Below are 22955 nucleotides of genomic sequence, written 5' to 3'. Positions count from 1 at the left end.
ATAAATAAGATTATTGTTTTAATGATTTGTTTTAAGTCTTGATTATAAGTTAGCATAATTAATAAGTAAATTATTATATATAATATGTTACCGGAAAAGCAGGACAGAACAGGGAGGAAGACGGAGGCAGAGAGGAGGCGGCAGAGAGAGAGCAAGGAGGAGGACATGAGAGATTAAGTGTTTGTGTGTGATGTGTTAGGAAAATATTATTATTATTATTTATAGAGAAACCCTAGGGAACACAATCCCTAGAAAAGGGGAAAAAAGATCTCAAAAAGCAAAAGATATCAAAAGATATGGCAGCAGGGAAAAAGAGAAAAAGGCTGACAGGGAACAGTAACAGGCATGGGCGGTTCAGATAAAGGTACTGGTCAAGCATGGCAAAAGCAGATCTCAAAAGATTATGTCAGTCACTTTTTCTGCCAACCAATGGGGTTGGTGCGCATGCTGCGCCAAAAGTGGCTTTTTAGACATAAAGCAGATTAGGTCAACGGCTCAAAAGATAAGACACCACAAAAGCAAATGGCTAGATTAAACAGAAGAAAACTCAAAGGGTTTAGCGCGAGAAGGCTCGAGCGCGAAGGCAGACACAGAAGGTCAAGAGAACGCGAGCGCGAAGGCAGACAGAACTAACCTTAACGCGTCGCGGAAAGAACTGCATTTCTAAGCGCGCCGCGGGAAGAATCACATTTCTTAGCGCGCCGCGGGAGGAACTAAAATTCCTAGCGCGCCGCGGGAAGAACTATAATTCTTCGCGCGTCGAGGGATGAACTACGATTCTTAGCGCGCTGCGAGAAGAACTACAAATCCTTAGCGCGTCGCGGGAAGAACTACCGTTCTTAGCGGGAAGAACTACCGTTCAACAGGTTTCTCAACGAAATGCATAGATTCATCAACTTGAACTTCTTCAAGTGGAATGTGAAGGTTCTCGTCAGCTAAACACTTCTTGAGATTGGATACATGGAACGTTGGGTGCACATTACTGAGCGCGGGCGGCAGGTCAAGTCTGTAGGCAACTTTTCCCACACGCGCGAGAATCTTGAATGGACCAACATAACGAGGAGCAAGCTTACCTTTCTTCCCAAAGCGGACAACACCCTTCCAGGGCGACACTTTGAGGAGAACAAGATCACCAACTTGAAATTCGAGAGGCTTCCGCCTACGATCTGCGTAACTCTTCTGTCGGCTTCTGGCAGTCAGCAGATGATCACGGATCTTGGCGATTTTATCGGTTGTCTCTTGAACAAGTTCGGGTCCTGTGATTTGAGCTTCACCCACTTCGCTCCAACAAATCGGGGAGCGGCACTTACGACCGTAAAGTGCTTCAAATGGGGCCATACCGATACTGGAATGATAGCTGTTATTATAAGAGAACTCGATCAAAGGCAGGTGCGAATCCCAATTACCTCCAAAATCAAGAACACAAGATCGGAGCATATCCACAAGAGTTTGAATAGTTCGCTCAGACTGACCGTCAGTCTGAGGATGATATGCCGTACTCATGTCCAAGCGAGTTCCTAGCGCAGATTGGAGAGATTTCCAAAAGCGAGATATAAAACGGCCATCGCGATCGGATATGATGCTCAAAGGAGTACCATGGCGGCAGACAATTTCCTTGACATAAAGTTGCGCGAGTTGCTCAACACGGTAGTTTTCACGAATGGGCAGAAAGTGAGCAGACTTAGTCAAACGATCCACTATTACCCAAATGCTATCATGTTTGCTTGCTGTCAAAGGTAACTTGGTAATAAAGTCCATCGCTACACATTCCCATTTCCACGTAGGAATCTCTGGTTGTTCGAGCAAACCAGATGGGCGTTGGTGTTCAGCTTTTACTTTAGAACAAGTCAGGCATTTAGCTACGAACACAGCAATATCCTTCTTCATACCGGGCCACCAAAAAGTAATGCGCAAATCCTTGTACATCTTATCAGCGCCGGGATGAATAGAATACCGAGATTTGTGCGCTTCACTCAGGATATCAGCGCGAAGATTCTCATCACAGGGAATCCAGATGCGATTAAGGTAGCAGAGAATTCCACTCAGATTGGGCACAAAATGCGCTTCCGCGCCACACGCTAACTCGGCGCGAAGGTTACCATTACTGATGGATGCGCGCTGCGCGTCACGAATACGCGATTCAAGGTTGCTTTGAATCGGCGCGAAGTGAAGCTGGGTGCGCGGCAAAATACAGTTAAGCTGGCAAGGTTTTCGGCTGAGCGCATCGGCTACCACATTAGCCTTACCAGGATGATACCGGATCTCACAATCGTAATCGCTGATGAGTTCGTTCCATCGGCGTTGCCTCATGTTAAGTTCCTTCTGATCAAAGATATGCTGAAGGCTTTTATGGTCAGTGTAGAGGATACACTTAGTACCATAAAGGTAGTGTCTCCAGATCTTCAAGGCAAAAACAACTGCACCAAGTTCGAGATCGTGAGTTGTATAATTCCTTTCATGAACCTTGAGTTGCCTCGATGCGTAAGCGATAACCTTGCCTCGTTGCATAAGAACACAACCGAGACCTTGGTTGGAGGCATCGCAGTACACGACAAAATCATCATTACCCTCAGGTAGCGCAAGAACAGAAGCTTCACACAACAAACGCTTGAGCGTTAGAAAGGCTTCTTCTTGCTTCGAGCCCCAAATATACGGTTTACCCTTGTGCGTTAGAGCTGTTAAAGGCAAAGCGATCTTCGAGAAGTTCGAAATGAAGCGCCGGTAATAACCAGCTAAGCCCAGAAAGGAACGGATCTCAGAAGGAGTGGTCGGCGTAATCCAGTTCTTGATTGCTTCAATCTTGGATGGGTCGACATGGATACCCATCTTGTTTACAACATGACCAAGAAACTGTACTTCATCAGACCAGAATTCACACTTGGAAAGCTTGGCAAAGAGCTGCTCGGCTCTAAGCTTTTGCAATACCAATCGGAGATGTTGCTCATGCTCGGCCTTGGTCTTAGAATAAATCAGAACGTCATCGATAAACACAATCACGAATTTATCCAAGAAAGGCCTACACACCCGATTCATTAGATCCATGAAAACGGCGGGTGCGTTGGTTAAACCGAAGGACATGACCAAGAATTCAAAGTGGCCATAGCGAGTTCGAAAAGCAGTCTTCGGAACATCTTCATCGCGGATGCGCAACTGGTGATAGCCAGAGCGGAGATCGATCTTCGAGAAACAAGAGGCACCTTGGAGTTGATCAAAGAGGTCGTCAATACGCGGTAAGGGATACCGGTTTTTAATGGTGAGTTTGTTCAACTCGCGGTAATCAATACACATGCGAAACGATCCATCTTTCTTTTTAACGAACAACACCGGAGCACCCCAGGGCGAAGAGCTAGGGCGAATGAATCCTTTAGCTGTCAACTCTTGAAGTTGGCTTGCCAATTCTTGCATCTCAGCGGGCGCAAGACGGTAAGGAGATTTAGCTACGGGGGAAGCACCAGGGACAAGATCAATACGGAACTCGACTTCACGAGCGGGAGGGATACCAGGAAGATCATCAGGAAAAACTTCAGGGAAATCACGCACAACAGGGATATCGCGAAGCTTCTTTTCTTCAGCAGGCTTAACCACATGGGCTAAGAATGCAATACACTTCTTCCGCATGAGTCTTTGGGCTTCGGCGCAAGACATAAGCTTAAGACCGCGGGAGGGTTTCTCGCCGTAGATATGAAGATCACCATTTTCTCGAGGAATGCGAATCAACTTCTTGGCGCAAATAACTTCGGCGCGATTATGCGAAAGCCAGTCCATACCAATGATAACATCAAAACTTCCAAGAGGCATGGGGATGAGGTCGATCAGAAAATCGTTTTCGTTAAGGTTAAGCGTGCAATCTTTAATCACTGAGTTAATTAAAACAGTTTCGCAATTAGCCAATTCAACTGAAAAATTCTCTTTTAAGTCGCTGCGCGGTCGCGCAAGCTTCTGCTCAAACGCGCGAGAAATAAAACTTCGATCGGCGCCAGTATCAAAAAGTACAGAAGCATAAAATCCGTTAAGCAAAAATGTACCATTAACTACGTCATTATTCGCTTGCGCTTGGTGCGCGGTTATGTTAAAAGCTCGTCCGCGTGTCACTTGGTTCGAAATCTGGTTCACCGGATTCGCTTGTGTGATTTGCACTTGTAGTCTCGGGCACGCGTTCCGGAAATGACTGGGATCACCGCAGTTATAGCACGACCTGGGTCGTGGGTTTTGGTAGGTTGGTTGTGGGTTCTGCGGGTAGACTGGTGGTGTTGGCGCAATTGGGTTGGCGAGAGGGACTCTACAGTATTCGGCAGAGTGACCAACGCGGCCACATCGGTTGCATTGTCGACACGGGGTTTGGGTTGGGTGGTGAAGTCTACAGGTTGGGCAAAAGGGTTGATTTCCTGTGTAAGGTTTCTTAAGTGGCGGGGCAGGGAGTGCGGGATTGGTTAAGGCATAGTTATGGACTACAGGAGGTGTTGGGTAGGCTGACAGAGGGTTAGGCGTGTAAACTGGAGGTTGGTAGATGGGTTGCTGGACAATGGGCGGGTTGGTAAGCGCATAGGCTTTGCGCCTGCGCTTGAGGTTGTTACGGTTTGAGGGTTCTGGTTTGGTTTCTGTTGGTTCAGGAACAGTCTTGGTGAGTTTGGTCTTCTCAGATCCCCGCAGGAACAGGGTTCCTGCTCTGACATGGTTGTCGCTGAGCACAGCGGCCAACTCGATGGCGTCATAGAGGGTTGCTGGGTTTCTGGCCCAAACAGAATCTTGAATTTCCATGGGGAGACCCCCAAGGAATTTCTCTATGGCTCGGCGGAAAGGGGTAACAAGGTGAGGGACCAGCAAACTTAGTTCATGGAAGCGCGTCGCGTACTCGCGCGCTTCACCGCTGTATTGCTTCAAGTTCCAGAATTCTTCCTCCAAGCGCTTAACTTCGTTGGGAGGGCAGAATTCTCGCGTCAGAATTTCCTTAAATTCCTCCCAAAGCATGCTGGAAGCAGCTTCTGCGCCACGCGCATGAGCTACTCCATTCCACCATGTAAGCGCTCTAGATTCCAGGACACTGGAAGCATATAGGGTTCGTCTGTCTGAGGGGCATTGTGTGTGGAGGAAAGTGTTTTCTATTTTCTCAAGCCACTGGAGCATCACGGTGGCTCCTTCAAGACCTGTGAACTTTGGAGGGTTACCCGCGTTAAAGGACTTAATGTTGTAACCAGAGGCGTTGGTATTGTTTTGGCTCAAAGCTTGGGCTATTGCGGCGGCCATTTCCTGGGAACGTTGCAGCGAACGTCTGCGCGCGGCTTCTTTCTTCTTAAGATGGCGAGCTGATAGCGGAGGCATTCTATAAAAATTTTAATTTTAGTTAATATCTTGGTTTTATCGCAAAGTATAACCTCGAAAAGCTTGGTTTCACGGAGTCAGTTACTGTCAAAAGTTAAAGTAAAATAAATGACCCTAAATGCAGACTTAATAAAGGTAACAAATTCGAATCAAGAATCGACAATTCATGTATCACCATGACTTTCCGAATTCCCAATTTAAAATATACGAGCAAACGAGTATTGGAGATTGACGATTCATGTATCACCATGACTTTTCAATCTTCAATATAAAACATACAAGAAAATGAGTATTGGAGGTTGACAATTCATGTATCACCATGACTTTTCAAGTCTCCAACCTCAGAACATAATCGTAAATGGAAATTGAAAATCAACTATTCATGTATCACCATGACTTTTCGGATTTTCAAATCCAACAAACGAATATGTAAGTAAAAATCAATAAAAATCGAAATTCAACAAAAATCGAAATATCGCGGAATAAAACATAAAATCATATACTGCGCAAGCGCGAGCATATTCATAAATAACGAGCAATTAACAATAAGCGCGCAAACATGAGATTTCTCTCATGCGCGAGAAGGGACTCTTAGGTATTCTAGGCCGTTACGTCTAACCACCTATCCTAAAGTCAACGGGCTCTGATACCAATCTGTAACACCCCGACCAAAGGCGGATTATACATCGGGGCGCCACATATTGTTTCATTACTCGTGACACTATTTGGGTGTCAATATTTAATAAATACATTCATTCGCGCACGCGCAAGGTAAACATAAGATAACATAAATCAATATATTATAAGGCAAATATTAGAACAACAAACAACTTGTCTTGATACATTTTAATCTAGGTCCAAAATAAAGAAAACTTCCTATGTGTCCACAAGCTCCAAAACAGCTACTGCAAACCTGAACATGCGTTAAAATAAACGTCAAACACTTGCGTGTTGGTGAGAAATCAAGTTTAATAGATAATAATAGATAACAATAGATCTGCGCGCAACACGTGTATGTCTGGTGTTTAACAAGGGTGCAATCAGATTGTGATCAAGCCTAAATAGATCATAGCTCATAGTTCATAGTTCAATCCGTGCTCCCAATTGAGCACAAAAACGAGAAAACATCTGTGCAAGTGTAAACAAAGAAAACCGTAAACGATAGGTCTCCCGTGTTCATCTAATGGATCCATGAAAACTGCGGAATAGGCCGAACAAAGCGGTTAATGATACACACATACAAATAACAGCCAAGTAAACGTCCTCAACACATGGGATACTGCGCGACTAAAGTTCATAAACAAGTTTAAGACTCTAAGTTTGTATGAACACATGAACATCCCAAAACATTAAAAAGCAAAAAGGGATTAGGTACGAGATTACTCACTTGATAAACGATGCGGTGTAAGATAAAGCAAGAACCAACTTTAAACAAGCGCAAGTTAACCTATAAATAAGATTATTGTTTTAATGATTTGTTTTAAGTCTTGATTATAAGTTAGCATAATTAATAAGTAAATTATTATATATAATATGTTACCGGAAAAGCAGGACAGAACAGGGAGGAAGACGGAGGCAGAGAGGAGGCGGCAGAGAGAGAGCAAGGAGGAGGACAGGAGAGATTAAGTGTTTGTGTGTGATGTGTTAGGAAAATATTATTATTATTTATAGAGAAACCCTAGGGAACACAATCCCTAGAAAAGGGGAAAAAAGATCTCAAAAAACAAAAGATTCCAAAAGCAAAAGATATCAAAAGATATGGCAGCAGGGAAAAAGAGAAAAAGGCTGACAGGGAACAGTAACAGGCATGGGCGGTTCAGATAAAGGTACTGGTCAAGCATGGCAAAAGCAGATCTCAAAAGATTATGTCAGTCACTTTTTCTGCCAACCAATGGGGTTGGTGCGCATGCTGCGCCAAAAGTGGCTTTTTAGACATAAAGCAGATTAGGTCAACGGCTCAAAAGATAAGACACCACAAAAGCAAATGGCTAGATTAAACAGAAGAAAACTCAAAGGGTTTAGCGCGAGAAGGCTCGAGCGCGAAGGCAGACACAGAAGGTCAAGAGAACGCGAGCGCGAAGGCAGACAGAACTAACCTTAACGCGTCGCGGAAAGAACTACATTTCTAAGCGCGCCGCGGGAAGAATCACATTTCTTAGCGCGCCGCGGGAGGAACTAAAATTCCTAGCGCGCCGCGGGAAGAACTATAATTCTTCGCGCGTCGAGGGATGAACTACGATTCTTAGCGCGCTGCGAGAAGAACTACAAATCCTTAGCGCGTCGCGGGAAGAACTACCGTTCTTAGCGCGCCGCGAGAAGAATTACAATTCTTAGCGCGCCGCGAGAAGAGTTCGTCTCGCGTATCGCTGTAACAGGTGGTCTTCACGCAGGATTCCTTGTAAGGGGTCTGGCGCGTGGAGCTGCGCAGACAACCTTAGGCGGGAAGGAACAAAGGACAAGCAAAGAGTTAGAAGAAAAAGAGGGAAACAAGGCGGAAAGAGAGAAGAAGAGGGACGGGACGGCGGAAAGAAAGAGAGAGAGAGAGACGGGAAGGAAAATATATTTTTATTATTAAAAATAAAGTATAAGTATAAATAAATATTAAATCATAAAAGAAAGAGATCGGGTCAGAGAAACGGGTACCTGTGTCGGGTCGGATCGGGGCAGATGTTACAGATACAAAGGCAAAAAAAACCCTTAAAAAGTGGGGGTACAATTTGCTCATTTATAGTCATAACCCCCTTTCTATAGGCGCACAAATCGGGTTTTTTAATACCCGATTTCGTGTATGGAACCGGGTTCGGGCATAACTGGGTATTGAAAAATCAGGTACTGGCAATACCCAGGTCGAGCTTGGGTTCGAGTATTGTCTCTAATAGTCGTACCCTATGCATCGGGTTCGAGCCGGATACAAAAACGGATATTATAAAACCGGGTATTTGAATACCCTATTTTTAGGTATTGAAAAAAACATATTTTTGTGTTTTTATTTAAATACCATATCTTCGGGTATTGAAAAAGTCCCTCTGTTTCGGTTTTTTTGGGTTTTTTCCAGGTATAGATTGGGTTTTTTAAAAGATTACACTTTTTTGGAGTATTTTTCAGGTATTTTTCGGGTATAGATCGTGTATTTGAAAAACCGGTTTCGAGTATTGGAAAAATCCGGTTCCAGGTATGGAACCGATTCCGGTTTGGGTATTGCCGAAAACAAATAGGGTCCGGTTCCTGGTTTTGATATTGAAATGCATCCCTACTCGTACTTTATGGATAGGGTCGGGTTCGGGTAAAGAAAAACTCTATTCTAGGTTTTTTTGTCCTCGGGTCCGGTTTCGGGATTTTTTCACCTCCGGCCCTTTTTTTTACTCTTTCCGTTTGCTCAGGCCCAACCCAATAATATTACAAAATTAACCCAAGTCAAGTGATGATAGTCCACATAATCCATTTTAATAACCCGCTTAATTATGCAAGCTCAAAATTAGTAATGTAGCCAATCTAATTCTGCTTTGCATAAATTGTTTTCCAATGTCTTTGATATTGACTTTAACAAATGAACATAAACTTAAGCTTCTACTTTATATAATTTCATCATTCTAGTTCGTTGTCTCCTAAAACCTACAAAAATATAAAATTCAAATGTAAACTAACTTAAGTGTCGGTTTATGTAAATTTGCTAATATGATAAAATGCCTAAAATGTCCTTCTAAATCATGTTTAAGGTTATCTTTTATGTTTTTAAATATGAAGATTACTAACACCGAAAATGCCATCACGAGCTAGCTTGGGTGGTCAGCCGGTTTCCCGTAAGGTTTCCCTCAGGTTCGATTCTCACATGTGTACATTTACCGAGGAGAAAACCAAACCACTGTAAGAAGCAGTTGATGTAGGAGCGTCCAATCAGGGACCTGCTAGCCAGACTAAGGCTACGTGTTGTGGTTGAATCAATCACCAGATTCATCCTATCATATCGCGCCACATGGCACTGACTGAACCTAACTCTTAACCCATTGTCGTTCACGCCACCGTTCGCTTCACCCGGTGTCCGCTAGCCATTCACGACGCTAACCATGAGCCAAGCCCTCACTTTTTCTCCCTTCGTGGGCAATAGTCGGCTGAATTCATCCGTTCGCGACAGCCGCTAAAGCGTGGCCGTTGTGATGTGCACGAACCATATGGCCGAATTCATCCGTTCGTGGCTCCGTTGGCTGGTCACAAACTGGTCACAAAAAGATAAAACCGAAAAATAGCCAAATTTGGCTGGTCCAATTTGGTGTCCAGCTGCTAACCCTTTTCCCTTTTTACCTAACTACCCCTACATATTAATTGTCACATAATAAATGAAAGCAAAAATGGACCCATAAGGTCATGTATGTCACAAAACCATGAATGCAACCTTTCGTTTGAAATTAAACAGCTGTGAACACCCAAATTGCAGTTAAGAGCCTAACAACTATCCTGCTTTATTCCAAACATGTCATGATCACCACCTATAATCTTATAATTTTTATTTACAAAAATATTAAAATTGACCAAAATACAAAATATATTATTAATAAAGTTTAATGATAGATATAAGTCACAACAATAAGTTTGGTCATTGAGATAGACACTGGGTCTGTTCTCACACTTGCTTGTTGTCCCACATGCATTGTAAAATTATTTTGAATGAAATACAATTCAATATTATGTTAATAGTATAACCCCACAATTCAACCACCTAAATGAAGTAAATAAAGGAAATAATAACTTTCTGTTCGTTATAAAGGGTATAGTCTAATGATATCAAGGTGTTGGATAAGACATTAACTTTCTAAGTGATGAGAATTCAAATCCTATGAGTGGCAATAATAAATAAATAAATAAATTTTATGTTCGTCAAGAGACCGAAAAAGGCTCAAGAAAGACCCGCAAATATTTATATATTTTGCTAGATTATGAATATTATTTAGATGGAGGAACGTTAAATACAAAAACCAATTTTAAGTATAAAGATGTAAGCCGTAATAGATACAAAAGTGATTTGCTTGTTTAATCATCTGATGTAATATATACGGTTTTTACAAAATGTTTTCTGTAATCACGCTAATTTTAAAGTTTAGCGTATTTGTTATTACACATCTTGTATTTTGTTGTAGCATAATTACTCTATTCACATTAATTACGACTTTGTCACCAAGTGCTCATTTCTCTTCATTTCGCAAGGCTTTTACGTATGAATATTTAGGGATTTTTTTTTTGTGAAGCTTGTTGTAGATGTATAAACTGGAAGTTAAATATAATAATTCTATTAACTTTAATGAAATTACCATTTGTGAAATGAATTTATGGCATCATTAGTTATAAATACACATACTATATAATCTTAAGTTAAATTGGTTATACTTGATTTTTCACATGTATTTATTTTTTAAAAAAGTACCAAAAATTATTTAAATTTAAAAAAGCATTAAATCTAACCACCATTAAAACAGCCAGGCAACCTAGGAAAACATGTAGATAAACCAAACCACCCCTTCCAAGTATCAATGTAACCTATTAAACTCCACGAAAATGACATTTTTGCATCAAAGGTTTCTTTTTTCATGTTTAATCATGTTTACATTTTCCCAGTTGCTCCTCGTTTCTTCCCGAGGTCCGATTTATAAGCCCCCAAGCGTCGACCGATTAACGGATCGTTTCCATTCCACACCTGTTGATGGGAAAATGACAACTTTTTTTGGAGCATCAAACATTCATATGAAGAGCAACGGGTCATATGTTGATATCGTTTTAGATAAAACTTCAGGTAAAAACGATCACTATAATTGCATATTTATTGACGATATGTTGTGTTCTTAACTTTGACTTGTTGTTTTTCGGGTTTTGGCTTTAGGTTCGGGATTGGTTTCAAAATATAGATATCATCATGGATTCTTTAGTGTTGCGATAAAGCTACCAACGGGTGACACGTCAGGAGTAGTGCTAGCTTTCTATGTGAGTTATTTTTTTTTATAATGGGCCTGCTTTAAGTCTGTCTGAATTAAAATAACTAAAATACCTTTGCTGTTGATAAATTTCAGATGTCTAATGCTAATGTTTTTCCACACAACCATGACGAATCGACTTTGAATTACTTGGGTATGAGAAGAGAAGACAATGGGTTCTTCAAACAAATATTTATGGGAATGGGAGTGTCAAAACAGGAAGAGAAGAAAAGTCTTATCTTTGGTTTGAACCTACACAAGAATTTCATCAATAGAGCATGTTGTGGAACACCCATCACATAGTGTAAGTTTCATATTATCTAAGGTTTAACCATGTCAGAGTATCGACGTGAAACCCAATCCGAATCTCTCACAGTTTTTTTTGGTTGGGTTAATCGGGTTTCGAGTTTTTTTTAATTGTAATTAAAAACGCTATCATGCTTAAATTAAAACAATATATTATTCTTCGCTCGTAGAGTAAATAACCAAATAATAAACCTACATAAATGATAAAACAACATATTCTTTGATAACGATTGCTATTAGCCATAAATCAAAAACATATATAAACAATAATAAAAAGTTGGTCAACCATAATAGGTGGGATGAAAGCAGGTGAAATGCATAGAGTAATCCGTATACCTAATAATAATACGGTGCCTATACGTATGTACCTAATAATAATATCAAGTTTTAAAACAAAAATAATAGGTGGGATGAGAGCAGGTGAAATGCTTAGAGTTCTTTGTATACCTAATAATGATACGGTGCCTATACGGATATACCTAATAATAATATCAAGTTTACTTTAAAACAAAAATTTGTTCAGATTTTTCAGGTTGATCCAAAATCCCATAAACTATACCCAATAACCAACTCGAATTACTTCGGATTTGGTTCGGGTTTTCTAGATCGGTTAATTTGGGTTTAGGTTTTCTCGAATTGGGTTTCAGGTTTCAGTTAAAATGACAACGCTAGTTATAAAGCCATTTGAGTTATCAATCGAACTTTGAACTCGCATTGATATATTTTTCCTTTAAAATTCTATAGATTGTTTGCAAGTTGCAAGAGATGTGTTGCAACTAAATTCATGCTCATTATTTATTATTATTATTTTTTTTAAATACAGGTTTTTAATAGACAATATACCAGTAAGAGAAGTAATTCATAACCAAGCATCGTCGTCAGTATATCCATCAAAGCCAATGTCATTATACACGACCATATGGGACGGTTCAAAGTGGGCCACACACGGTGGAAAATACCCCGTTAACTATAGATACGCACCCTTTGTCGCATCATTAGGAGAACTTAAAGCAGATGGTTGCTCGATGCCTAAAACAAATTCAACGTCTATAGGCTCATGCTCAAAGAGTCCAACTTATTTGTCCTCGGATCCTGTTGAAGGCGACGAGTATACAAAGCTAACGAGCCAACAAGCCGTTGGTCTAAATTGGGCTCGATCTAAACATATGTTTTACTCTTATTGTAAAGATACTTCAAGATACAAAGTTCTTCCATCAGAATGCAAAGCTTAGTTAGAAGCTGGAACCTAATTGTTTGGTCATATATGTTTATTATTGTTTCATATATAGTTTGGTCATATATAAAGCATACAAATATTGTAACTACAAGTATTTCTTTATTTTAAATTATAGGTCTAATAATAACAAACAAAAAAATAACTGTGACTCTTTGATTGATTTCGTTAATATGTTGGAACGAGTCGAAATGAACCGTAAACACTCAAGTTTGAAAAAGTATTGAGTTTTTCAAAAAATTTAAAGTTTGTGCTAAACGCACCTCATACTTTCTCCATTTCTTATCATACCATTATCCGTTTTCGCACTAAGACAAAACATAACCATTGAATAACATGGGAGAGGTGTCACGGGTGAAAGCCGAAATGAATCACAAATTGTTTTTGGTTCAACTTGCAGTTTCATAAAGTCCGATTTTGGTTCGAACCTAGGAACCCGTGTCCCGACTAAAGTTCCAGCCAAACCCAATCTAATAACAAACATTAGTCTAAATAATAAAAAAGGTTACAAAGACTAAAAAAATAACTTGTTTTATTTAGTTTCAACCGAAAGCCAAATTACTTTATACAATTTTTCTATTACATCCGAATAAAATCTCAAACTAGATAACCCTACTCGAATAACCTAAAAAACCTCACTGTAGGGGTGTTCTTTAGGTTTTGGATTGAAAAACGTAATCTGATAACCGGCATATTTAAAGTTTGAGTTGCCCGGGTTCAGGCTATTTAGATTTGGCTTGGCCAGGGACAGGTTGTTTGGTTTTCGTGTTTGAATGTGAAATATATATATATATATAGTTATGTTAGAATAAAAACCCAGTTGAGTTGTGAAAACTCTAGAAACCCATTCTCAACCACATGTTTTTAATTAAAGATTAAATCTTGTGGTCCACAATTAAAGTTAATAAAAAATGTAAAAATTTATTTACATTTTCTCTCTCTTGAAAACATATATAAAAATTACTAAAAAAATGTAAAAAAAATAGCAAAACATTTTTTTTTATGTTTTTGATGTTTTGTATTAAATGTAACAACATATATTACATGTAACAAAAAAAAGAAAAAAACGATGTTACATAGAGTTTTCACGGGTTTTCTCAACTCAATAGGGTTTTCAAACTATACTTCTCCTAATATATATATATATATATATATATATATATATATATATATAGGGTTAGGTTAGAATAAAAACCTACTTGAGTTGTGAAAACTCTAGAAACCCATTCTCAACCACATGTTTTTAATTAAAGATCAAATCTTATGGTCCACAATTAAAGTTAATAAAAAATGTTAAAGTTTTCTTACACTTTCTCTCTCCTGAAAACATATATATAAATTACTAAAAAAATGTAAAAAAAATAGCAAAACATTTTTTTTTATGTTTTCGATGTTTTGTATTAAATGTAACAACATATATTATGTACAACATATATTATGTGTTACAAAAAAAAAACGATGTTACATAGGGTTTTCGCGGGTTTTCTCAATTCAAGAGGGTTTTCAAACTATAATTTTCCTATATATATATATATATATATATCATAAAATATCATATTGACACTACCAAAAGATCAATAAAATTCAAAAATCATTTGACAATATAATATGATAATGCTTAGAAGTTTTAAAACTTAATATTCTAAGTACTAAAGAATCCAAGCCAATACACATCTATATATAGAAAACACAATAAGGTTCGGGGTGGTTGGAGTCGGGCTATTTGGGTTATAGTTTTAAAAGTACCTTCTAATTTAAGTTCAAATGACTTCAATTTTGAATCAGATTTCAGGTTTCGGGTAAAAACAACAGTCCTATTATAATGAAATATACTTTTAACTAGAGGTGGGCAAATAAACCGGTTAACCGAGCCGAAACCGGCAAAAACTGGTCAAAACCTAAACCAAAATTGATTGTAACTAGGTCATTTCAACCCGAACCGAAACCGAACATAAACCGGTTTTGCCTTTTATTGACCAAACCAAACCGGTTTTGAGTTTTAAACCGGTTTGTGCACCTCTATTCTCAGGTATTTTCTAATTCGAGCTCGGATAACCTCGAATTCAAATCATGTTTCAAGCTTCGGTTAAAAACGATAGCCCTATCCTAACAAAATGGGAATTCCCAAAATGTTCTTTTTTCAGAAATAGATTCCAAATATGTCCTTATAAAATTCAAATTCCATATTTGTCCCTTTACTAACATGGCGTCGCCTCTACGTTAGGAGTTCGAGACTCCTAACGTAGAGGCGACGCCATGTTAGTAAAGGGACAAAGATGGAATTTGAATTTTATCGGGACATATTTGGAATCCATCTCTAAAAAAGAGACATTTTAGGAATTTTCCTCTTTTAAACTAGTTTAGGATCCATGTTTTTAGTAAGATAAGGTTGAATTATTTTTAGCTAACTTGATGGGGAGACGACGGGTTTTGAGCTAACATGACGGAGATGCAACGAGTTTTGAGCTAACATGACGTTGAAATGACGAGTTTTGAGCTAACATGGTGGGGAGACATCGAGCTAATAAACATGTCGTCTCGAACTCCTAACGTAGAGGCGACGACGAGTTAGTAAAAACACAAATAAGGAATTTGAATTTTACAAGGACATATTTGAAATCTATTTCTAAATTTTTTTTAAGAATTTTACCTAACACAATATACTTTTAACCAACCCAAATATATTTTTTATTATTATTATCCATATTAAAAGCAAATTTTTAATTGGTAACTCAGAACCCTGACAAACCAGGGTCATCCCTTATATCTCTCATAAAATTGATGATACTGAAATTTAAACCCCCTATTTCTTACTGGTAAATTAAGCCGCATCCAATTTATGAAATCGCTCTGTAACATTTTAAGAATTTTCACATACTTTTAACCAACCCAAATATATTTTATTATCCAAATTAAAAGCAAAAGATTTTGACCATGATGACCCCCCAACTCAAAACCCTTATCAAGTAGCATATCATTAGCTTCCACTTTTATATATTCCTTTAAACCCCCCAAAACCAGAATAAAAAGATATTATTATTATCACACACGCGTCTTTCGTAAGCAGAATCTCACAGCCACTTTGTTCATTTCATATTCTCTATTTACGTCTGCATCGTTAGGGTTTACAATCACACACATACACAATGACTGAACAGAACGGTGCCGCCGCCGCCACCGCCACCGCCACCGCCGCCGCCGTCAACGGTGGCGGAAGCATATCGGCTGTTATCCCTGGCTGGTTCTCGGAGATTAGCCCAATGTGGCCTGGTCAGTTTCCTATTATTATTATTATTATTATTATTTAGTTTAGTTTAATAATTCTGTGTTTATGAGTTTGATTACTGATAGCTTACATAGTCCTCTGTTGTTCTAATTTGACTGTTGTGTTTAGTGTTAACAAATTGTATTGTTTTTAATGTAAACGAGCTGACGTTGAGCTCGTTTTGACTTTCAAGAGCTTGAGCTCGGCTCATTTCGATATTGCGGCTCGCTATTTCAAATTTATTTATTAATTGATTTGTATACGTTTTTTATTATATATATATATGTGCGTGTGTGTATATATATATATATAATATATATATATATATATTATATACATATATATTGTTGTATTTAATGTAAACGAGCTGACGTTGAGCTTGTTTTGACTTTCAACAGCTCGAGCTTGGCTCATTTTGAGATTGCAGCTCGCTATTTCAAATTTATTAATTAATTTGTATACGTTTTTAATTATATGTATATATATATATTGTTGTTTTTAATGTAAACGAGCTGACCTCGAACTTGTTTTGACTTTAAAGAGCTTGAGCTCGGCTAATTTCGAGATTGCGGCTCGCTATTTCAAATTTGTTAATTAATTAGTTTGTATACTTTTGTAATTAAATATTTATATGTTGCTGTTTTTAATGTAAATGAGCTCGTTTTGACTTTCAAGAGCTCGAGCTCGGCTCATTTCGATATTGCGGCTCGCTATTTCAAATTTATTAATTACTTTATATACGTTTTCAACTTTTCATAGTTAAATATATATATTTGAGAAAAATCTTAAATGAACCAAAGCTCGAGCTCGACTGTGCATTGTGAAATTATCGCATAAAGAGATAAAATTTAAAATACACAAGGTTTGAGCTCGGACTCGATAACTAAACGAGCTTTGTTTTGAGGATTGGGCTCGGCTCGTTTTGACTTACGAGAGCTTGAGCTTGAGCTCGGAATTTATCTATATATGCTTTTAATTACTTTTTTATATTTTGAGGAAACCTTAGCTTGGCTTGCAGTGTGAAATTAATATATAGAAGTCTAAAAGAGGTAAAATTTAAAATTACATTAGGCTCGTTAAGGGTTGACAAGCCCAAACGAGCTTACCCTACAAGGCTTGAGCTTGGGCTCGATAACCAAACGAGCGTTATTTGAGGCTCGGGCTCGGCTCAAGATCGAAAAAGCTTTGTTCGTTTTGAGCTTTTTATCGATCTAATCTCGAGTAGCTCGGCTCGTTTGCATTCCTTGTTTTTAGGTCAATATTACGCATGTATTGGTTGTATGTTATAACTATATAATTGTTTGTTGAGTGGAGTTAAAACTTTTTATATACAATAGATGAAAAATCTGACAGGTTATATGTTATCATCATCATTCTCCTGGATAGCTTTTTAAAAACCAATATTTATATATTTATGTCATTTTAGGTTGATTATAGGATTGCTAATGGTTTGAATAAAGATACTATTCCTATGTTTGGTTAATTGAGTTCAACCTTTTTTTTATTATTATTTCTTTCAAAAAATTATATGTTCATGATGTTTTGCTTTGTACTTTGTGTTGACCTGCAAGCATTTCTTTATTCAAAAATAAATTTGGATTTTGTGCACTTGGGGTGTTATGAATACTGGTCATTATAATCTCACTTATACATGTGAATAGAAAATTAGATTGTCAATTTAGGTGAGCATGTGCTTAAAGTTGTGCAGTAATAATGATTCATGTTGTCTAGTACTCACTTTTTAAAGTTACAAAAATCAAAAATCAGATATTTGACTTTTGTGAGCATTACATATTGATAAATTATTTAATGTATGACTTACCTCTGCTATATGAAATCTAATGCGTTGTCTTTAAAATAATCATCCGTTGACTTTAAAATAATCATCTGTTGACTTTTTGTTGACCTATTTTTGGTACATGCAGGAGAAGCACACTCTTTGAAGGTTGAAAAGATACTATTTCAGGGCAAATCTGATTACCAAGATGTTATGGTTTTCCAGGTATTTTGTTTTCTAAAACTATATTACTCTAATTATTTATATATGTTTTTTGTGTTAATAGTTGGCTATTTGATCTCTGTTTGTTTCAGTCTGCAACATATGGAAAAGTACTTGTTTTAGATGGTGTTATTCAACTTACCGAAAGAGATGAATGCGCATATCAAGAGATGATAACTCATCTTCCACTCTGTTCAATTCCGAACCCTAAAAAGGTAATTTTTGTTTTGTTAGTTTGCTAAACACACAAATATTAATTTCACATTTTAATATTTTTTTATTTGCAGGTTTTGGTTATTGGAGGCGGAGACGGTGGTGTCTTGCGTGAAGTGGCTCGCCATTCTTCAGTTGAGCATATTGATATATGCGAGATTGATAAAATGGTGGTTGATGTGAGTCATAATGACCTTTTTAACTTACCTTTTTGTTTCAAATTATTTTCTATGTGATTTTGCATAAGGTATCAGTATACTTTTCATATATCACCTTTTAGTCATTCTTTGTAAACTAACAACACAGCATGTTTGTGTACGCTTGTTTAACTTGAAGTGAACAAAACGATTGAACACGAATAATTAAACAAACGGGGTTTTCTTGTTCGGTTGTGTTTGCTCGGAAAACGCACGAATTCCCGTATATTAACAGTATAAACGAACGGGAGATGAAAGACCTTAAGTACGTTAAAAGCAATTAAAAGTAAATGCGAGCAACCATGTGTTGGGCCTAAAAGTTTGTTAAAATAAAAGTAAATTGTACCAATCCTAAAAAAGTAAATGAATATATTAATAAGCGTTAACGAACAAACATAAACACCTGTAAACTAAAGAACATCAATGAACTTATCGTATTTAAATGAACAAACATTTATGACCCTAGTTGAACGAACGAGACATGTGAACATGTTCCGATGTTTGTTAAATAAGCATACTTTCTGCTAAACAGTTCACAAATGGTTTATTGAATGTTCGGTTCGTTTACAGGCCAAGACTTTTGTGCACCATTGGTATTTTTATTCTGTAAATTTGAAGTTTTTATAGAAAACATTAACCCCATATATACATCCAACGCTCCTATACTTAATCTTAACATTATATATGAAAGCCAACTTTTTTGACTGCTGGATTGTTGCATACAAAACGAAATGCATCTAATGACGTGATTTATTTTCTTTCTTTACAGGTTTCTAAAGAATATTTCCCTGATGTAGCTATCGGTTATGAAGATCCCCGTGTCACACTCCATGTCGGTGATGGTATACACACGCAACAAAATCTTGTTTTCTAACACATAATCGTTGTATATTAATAAAATAAAGACTTGATGTTATATACTTTTATATCAGGAGTTGCATTTCTAAAGGCTGCTCAAGAAGGAAGTTATGATGCTGTTATAGTTGACTCTTCAGATCCAATAGGTATAAGAATTTCGACCCGTTTACCTAAATGGGCCTGTTTGGGTTGTATTTGGCGTTTTGCATGCTCAAATACTCATATGAGTAGTCCGAGTCAAACGGGTTGAAAGTTGAAACTTACCTGGTCAATTTTAATTTCAGGGCGGGCCTGCGCAAGAACTGTTTGAGAAACCATTTTTTGAGTCGGTTGCAAAAGCGCTTCGTCCAGGTGGCGTTATGTGTACTCAAGCTGAAAGCATATGGCTTCACATGCATATTATTGAAAATATTTTTGCAAATTGCCGCCAGATCTTTAAAGGTTCGGTTAACTATGCGTGGACCACAGTTCCTACATATCCAAGGTAACATTAACAGAATATTCGATATCTTTTGTTTTTTTATCTCGTGAAATTATTTAATCTTTTTTAAAATATGATTCAAACTTGATTTCAGTGGGGTCATTGGGTTTATGGTGTGCTCAACCGAGGGACCCGAAGTTGATTTCAAGAACCCGATCAACCCGATAGATGCAAAGGAAAACCAAAGCAAATCTACTGTACCCTTGAAGTTCTACAACCGCGAGGTACTTTCAGTTATTATCTGATAATATATATAAAAAAACAGTTTGGTGCCGCTAAGCTACCATTGGGCCACTTGGCGGCACCATACTTGTCCATCGCATTTTTTTTGCCGGTTTTGGTATCATAACGAACAAAACGGAAGCTGACCAAATGACAATTTTGTTTTTTCTTTTTGTTTGTTTTAATTCCGATTTCATAACGAACGTGACGGAAACCGACCGAATTCGCATAGACTCAACGTCTCAACGCCCGGGACCAACAATGCTTGGTTTTACCAATGCTCGAGTTTACCGACTGACACCACTCTATTGGTTCACTCAATTTGTATATATTTGTTTCCTTTTTTAGCTCCTATATCGTGACAAACGTAGCCTAGCCGGAACCGACCTAATTTGTGTTAAGTCACCACCTTAATGCCCGGCACCGATAACGATTGGGTTTTACCACCGCCCAAGTTTACCGACCAAACAAACGTTGTTTTAAAGAATTTATTATTTTTTATATATTTGATGAATATACTTTTTATATGTTAATGGTGTCTGTACCGTAACGCACGTAAACGATACTAACGGAATTCGTGTCAACTCACCGATGTAACGAGCGGGCTTTACCAACGCTCGGGTTCTACCAACACCCGGGTTTAGTTTTCAAATTATATTAATACTTAATTCGGCCTTTGGAAATGCTTATTAAACCTTTATTTATTTATTTATTTTAATTTTTCGCTTATATTTTTGTTAGTTTTTTAAATAGCAGTCTGGAATAAGCAACATCAACTGCTTATTTCACTTAAATCAAAATGTACTTTTACATCTTTTTCTGATTTTTAGCAACTATTTTTTTAAATTAGACGCGAAATTGAAACAAAATTACAATTTATCACCAATTTCAGCAACCAAAATAAGTTTTTAACTTATTTTCTTTGTGCCACTGATCGCCAATGCTATGCCGGCTGCCACATATGCAGAATAATTTTTATATGAAAAAAATTGGACAACAAATTTTAAAAAACTGGCATAAAAATGACAAATTAGATTTCACAAATTTCTAAAATTGGCATAAAATGACGCGCTTATTAGTTGCTACAGTCGGTAAAAAAATGCAATTTGGTTGTTAAAAACTTAAAATCGATAATATAGAGTAAACTGGTTTCTATTTTGCGTCTAATTTGAAGTTAGAATGCTAAAACAGGTTTCTTAGTATGCTATTATCTGTTTTATAACTATTGAATGGTTTCTGTGTACAGATTCATGCGGCTGCGTTTTGCTTGCCTTCTTTTGCCAAGAAGGCGATTGAATCCAAAAACTGAAACTAAAATTTATATAAAAAAAGGTAGCAGCAGCAGGCAAAATAGTTCATGTAAAGTTTCCTGGCTTCTGATTGCTGATTGTAGAATGTTCGGTTCGCTCGTCTTCAAGATCAATCAGAATCAGAATAATATGAAGTTTTGTGCCGATAACCAGGTCATGGATCCGGCCATCCGGGTCATCCGGGTCATAATTTTAGTAAGTTTTTGTATCTGTTAGTACTTAAAAATTTTAAGTTTCAGCCCATGAGATGCATATAAGCATCATTATGTTGTGTACTATTTATTTTATTTCCATATATTTTGTGGGGACTTTTAAATTATAACCCAATTTTTTGGGCTTATGTTTTTCATTATTTTTTATTTTTATTTTATTATATTAATGTGTAATTGGGTTGGGCTTTTTGTGGGCCTTTTTATTTTACAGACCAAGTGATGAAAAATGGCCTTTTGGGCTGAACAAAATGTTATAACTTGGTTTCATGTAATAAATGGCACAATGCCGTTTTAGCGTTTTTTGCTTGTTATAGAAGGTTGATGGCGTATAACGAACTGAATTAAAATACAAAAAGATAGGTGAAATGCATTTTGATGGGATGTGTATAATTATAATAACAAATTTTTATGTAAAGAATTGCGAGAAGTGTGATAAATACTTACAAGCAATGGGTATACTTTTAAGCTACATAAATTATTTGATTGGTATTGAATGTAGAGGTGCACAAATCGGGTTCAACTGGAAAACCCGAACCGGTTTTTTACACTGGGTTGTAAAATGGAACCGGTTCCAATCAAGAACCGGTTCGGTTCCCGACCCGAACCGATGCCCAGATATGCTAACTTTTAAGAACCGGGTAGGGTATGAACCGGAACCGGTTTTTACGTAAAAACCGGTTCCACCGGTTTTTTTTGAAATTTAAATATTATAGCCGTTAGGAACCGGTTCCAACGGCTATATAGCCGTTTTTGACCGTTGGAACCGGTTTTTTAACTACAAATAGGTTATTTTCTTACTATAAATAGCAAGGTTTGTTTGTGTACTTGTTAAACCACTTCCAAAACTATAAAACACACTCCAAACCACAATTAACCTTAAACCGACAACAAATGGCAACTAATGATGACGTTGTTATGGTGATCGAAACAACAAGATGCCCCGATGTTTGGGTTCATTACGATTTGTGTCTCATGACCGACTCACATGAGTTGGCACGTTGCAAATATTGCTCGAAGTTTCTTAAAGCAGGGTCCAACGGCTATATTACAGTTGGAACCGGTTCCAACGGATCTATTGTCTCAAAAACCGGTTCCAACGGCTATATTACCGTTGGAACCGGTTCCAACGGCTAGTTTGACTTTTGTTTGACCCTTCAAAAAAAACCCGTCGGAACCGGTTTTTCCAGGTACGAACCGAACCGGTTCCAATTAAGAACCGGGTAGGAACCGGGTTGGAACTGATACTGACATACAAATAGGAGAACCGGGTACGATTTTCGGGTACAAAAATACCCAAACAGGGTATTGTACCAACCGGGTTGGAACTGGAACCGGTTCCGGTTCGGTTCCACCAGTTAGGTTCCGGAACCGGTTTTTTT

At 37.7% G+C, this 22955-nt stretch overlaps 1 protein-coding gene and 1 pseudogene across 2 annotated transcripts; both read left to right on the top strand.

Annotated features, from left to right (window-relative positions):
* The first annotated feature begins 10857 nt into the window (after positions 1–10857).
* Positions 10858–12871, top strand: LOC143619118 (putative xyloglucan endotransglucosylase/hydrolase protein 33; annotated as a pseudogene). Its single transcript, XR_013151143.1, has 4 exons — positions 10858–11101; positions 11189–11289; positions 11376–11583; positions 12409–12871. The product of XR_013151143.1 is annotated as a putative xyloglucan endotransglucosylase/hydrolase protein 33 (transcript).
* A 3052-nt stretch (positions 12872–15923) lies between these two features.
* Positions 15924–21372, top strand: LOC143619117 (spermidine synthase 1-like). The gene is made up of 9 exons (XM_077091129.1): positions 15924–16089; positions 18010–18086; positions 18176–18298; positions 18371–18475; positions 19263–19335; positions 19426–19495; positions 19638–19835; positions 19927–20056; positions 21301–21372. The coding sequence occupies exons 1-9, from the start codon at positions 15966–15968 to the stop codon at positions 21361–21363; spliced, it is 963 nt and encodes a 320-aa protein (XP_076947244.1). The 5' UTR covers positions 15924–15965; the 3' UTR covers positions 21364–21372.
* The last annotated feature ends 1583 nt before the right edge of the window (positions 21373–22955 follow it).

This window comes from Bidens hawaiensis, unplaced genomic scaffold, assembly GCF_021521415.1.
Source record: "Bidens hawaiensis isolate Kalapana, Puna unplaced genomic scaffold, B.hawaiensis_p1.1 tig00002414_1, whole genome shotgun sequence".
NCBI classification, from domain to species: domain Eukaryota; kingdom Viridiplantae; phylum Streptophyta; class Magnoliopsida; order Asterales; family Asteraceae; genus Bidens; species Bidens hawaiensis.
The sequence above is the reverse complement of the archived record's forward strand: the minus strand, read 5'-3'. Positions and strand labels throughout refer to the sequence as shown.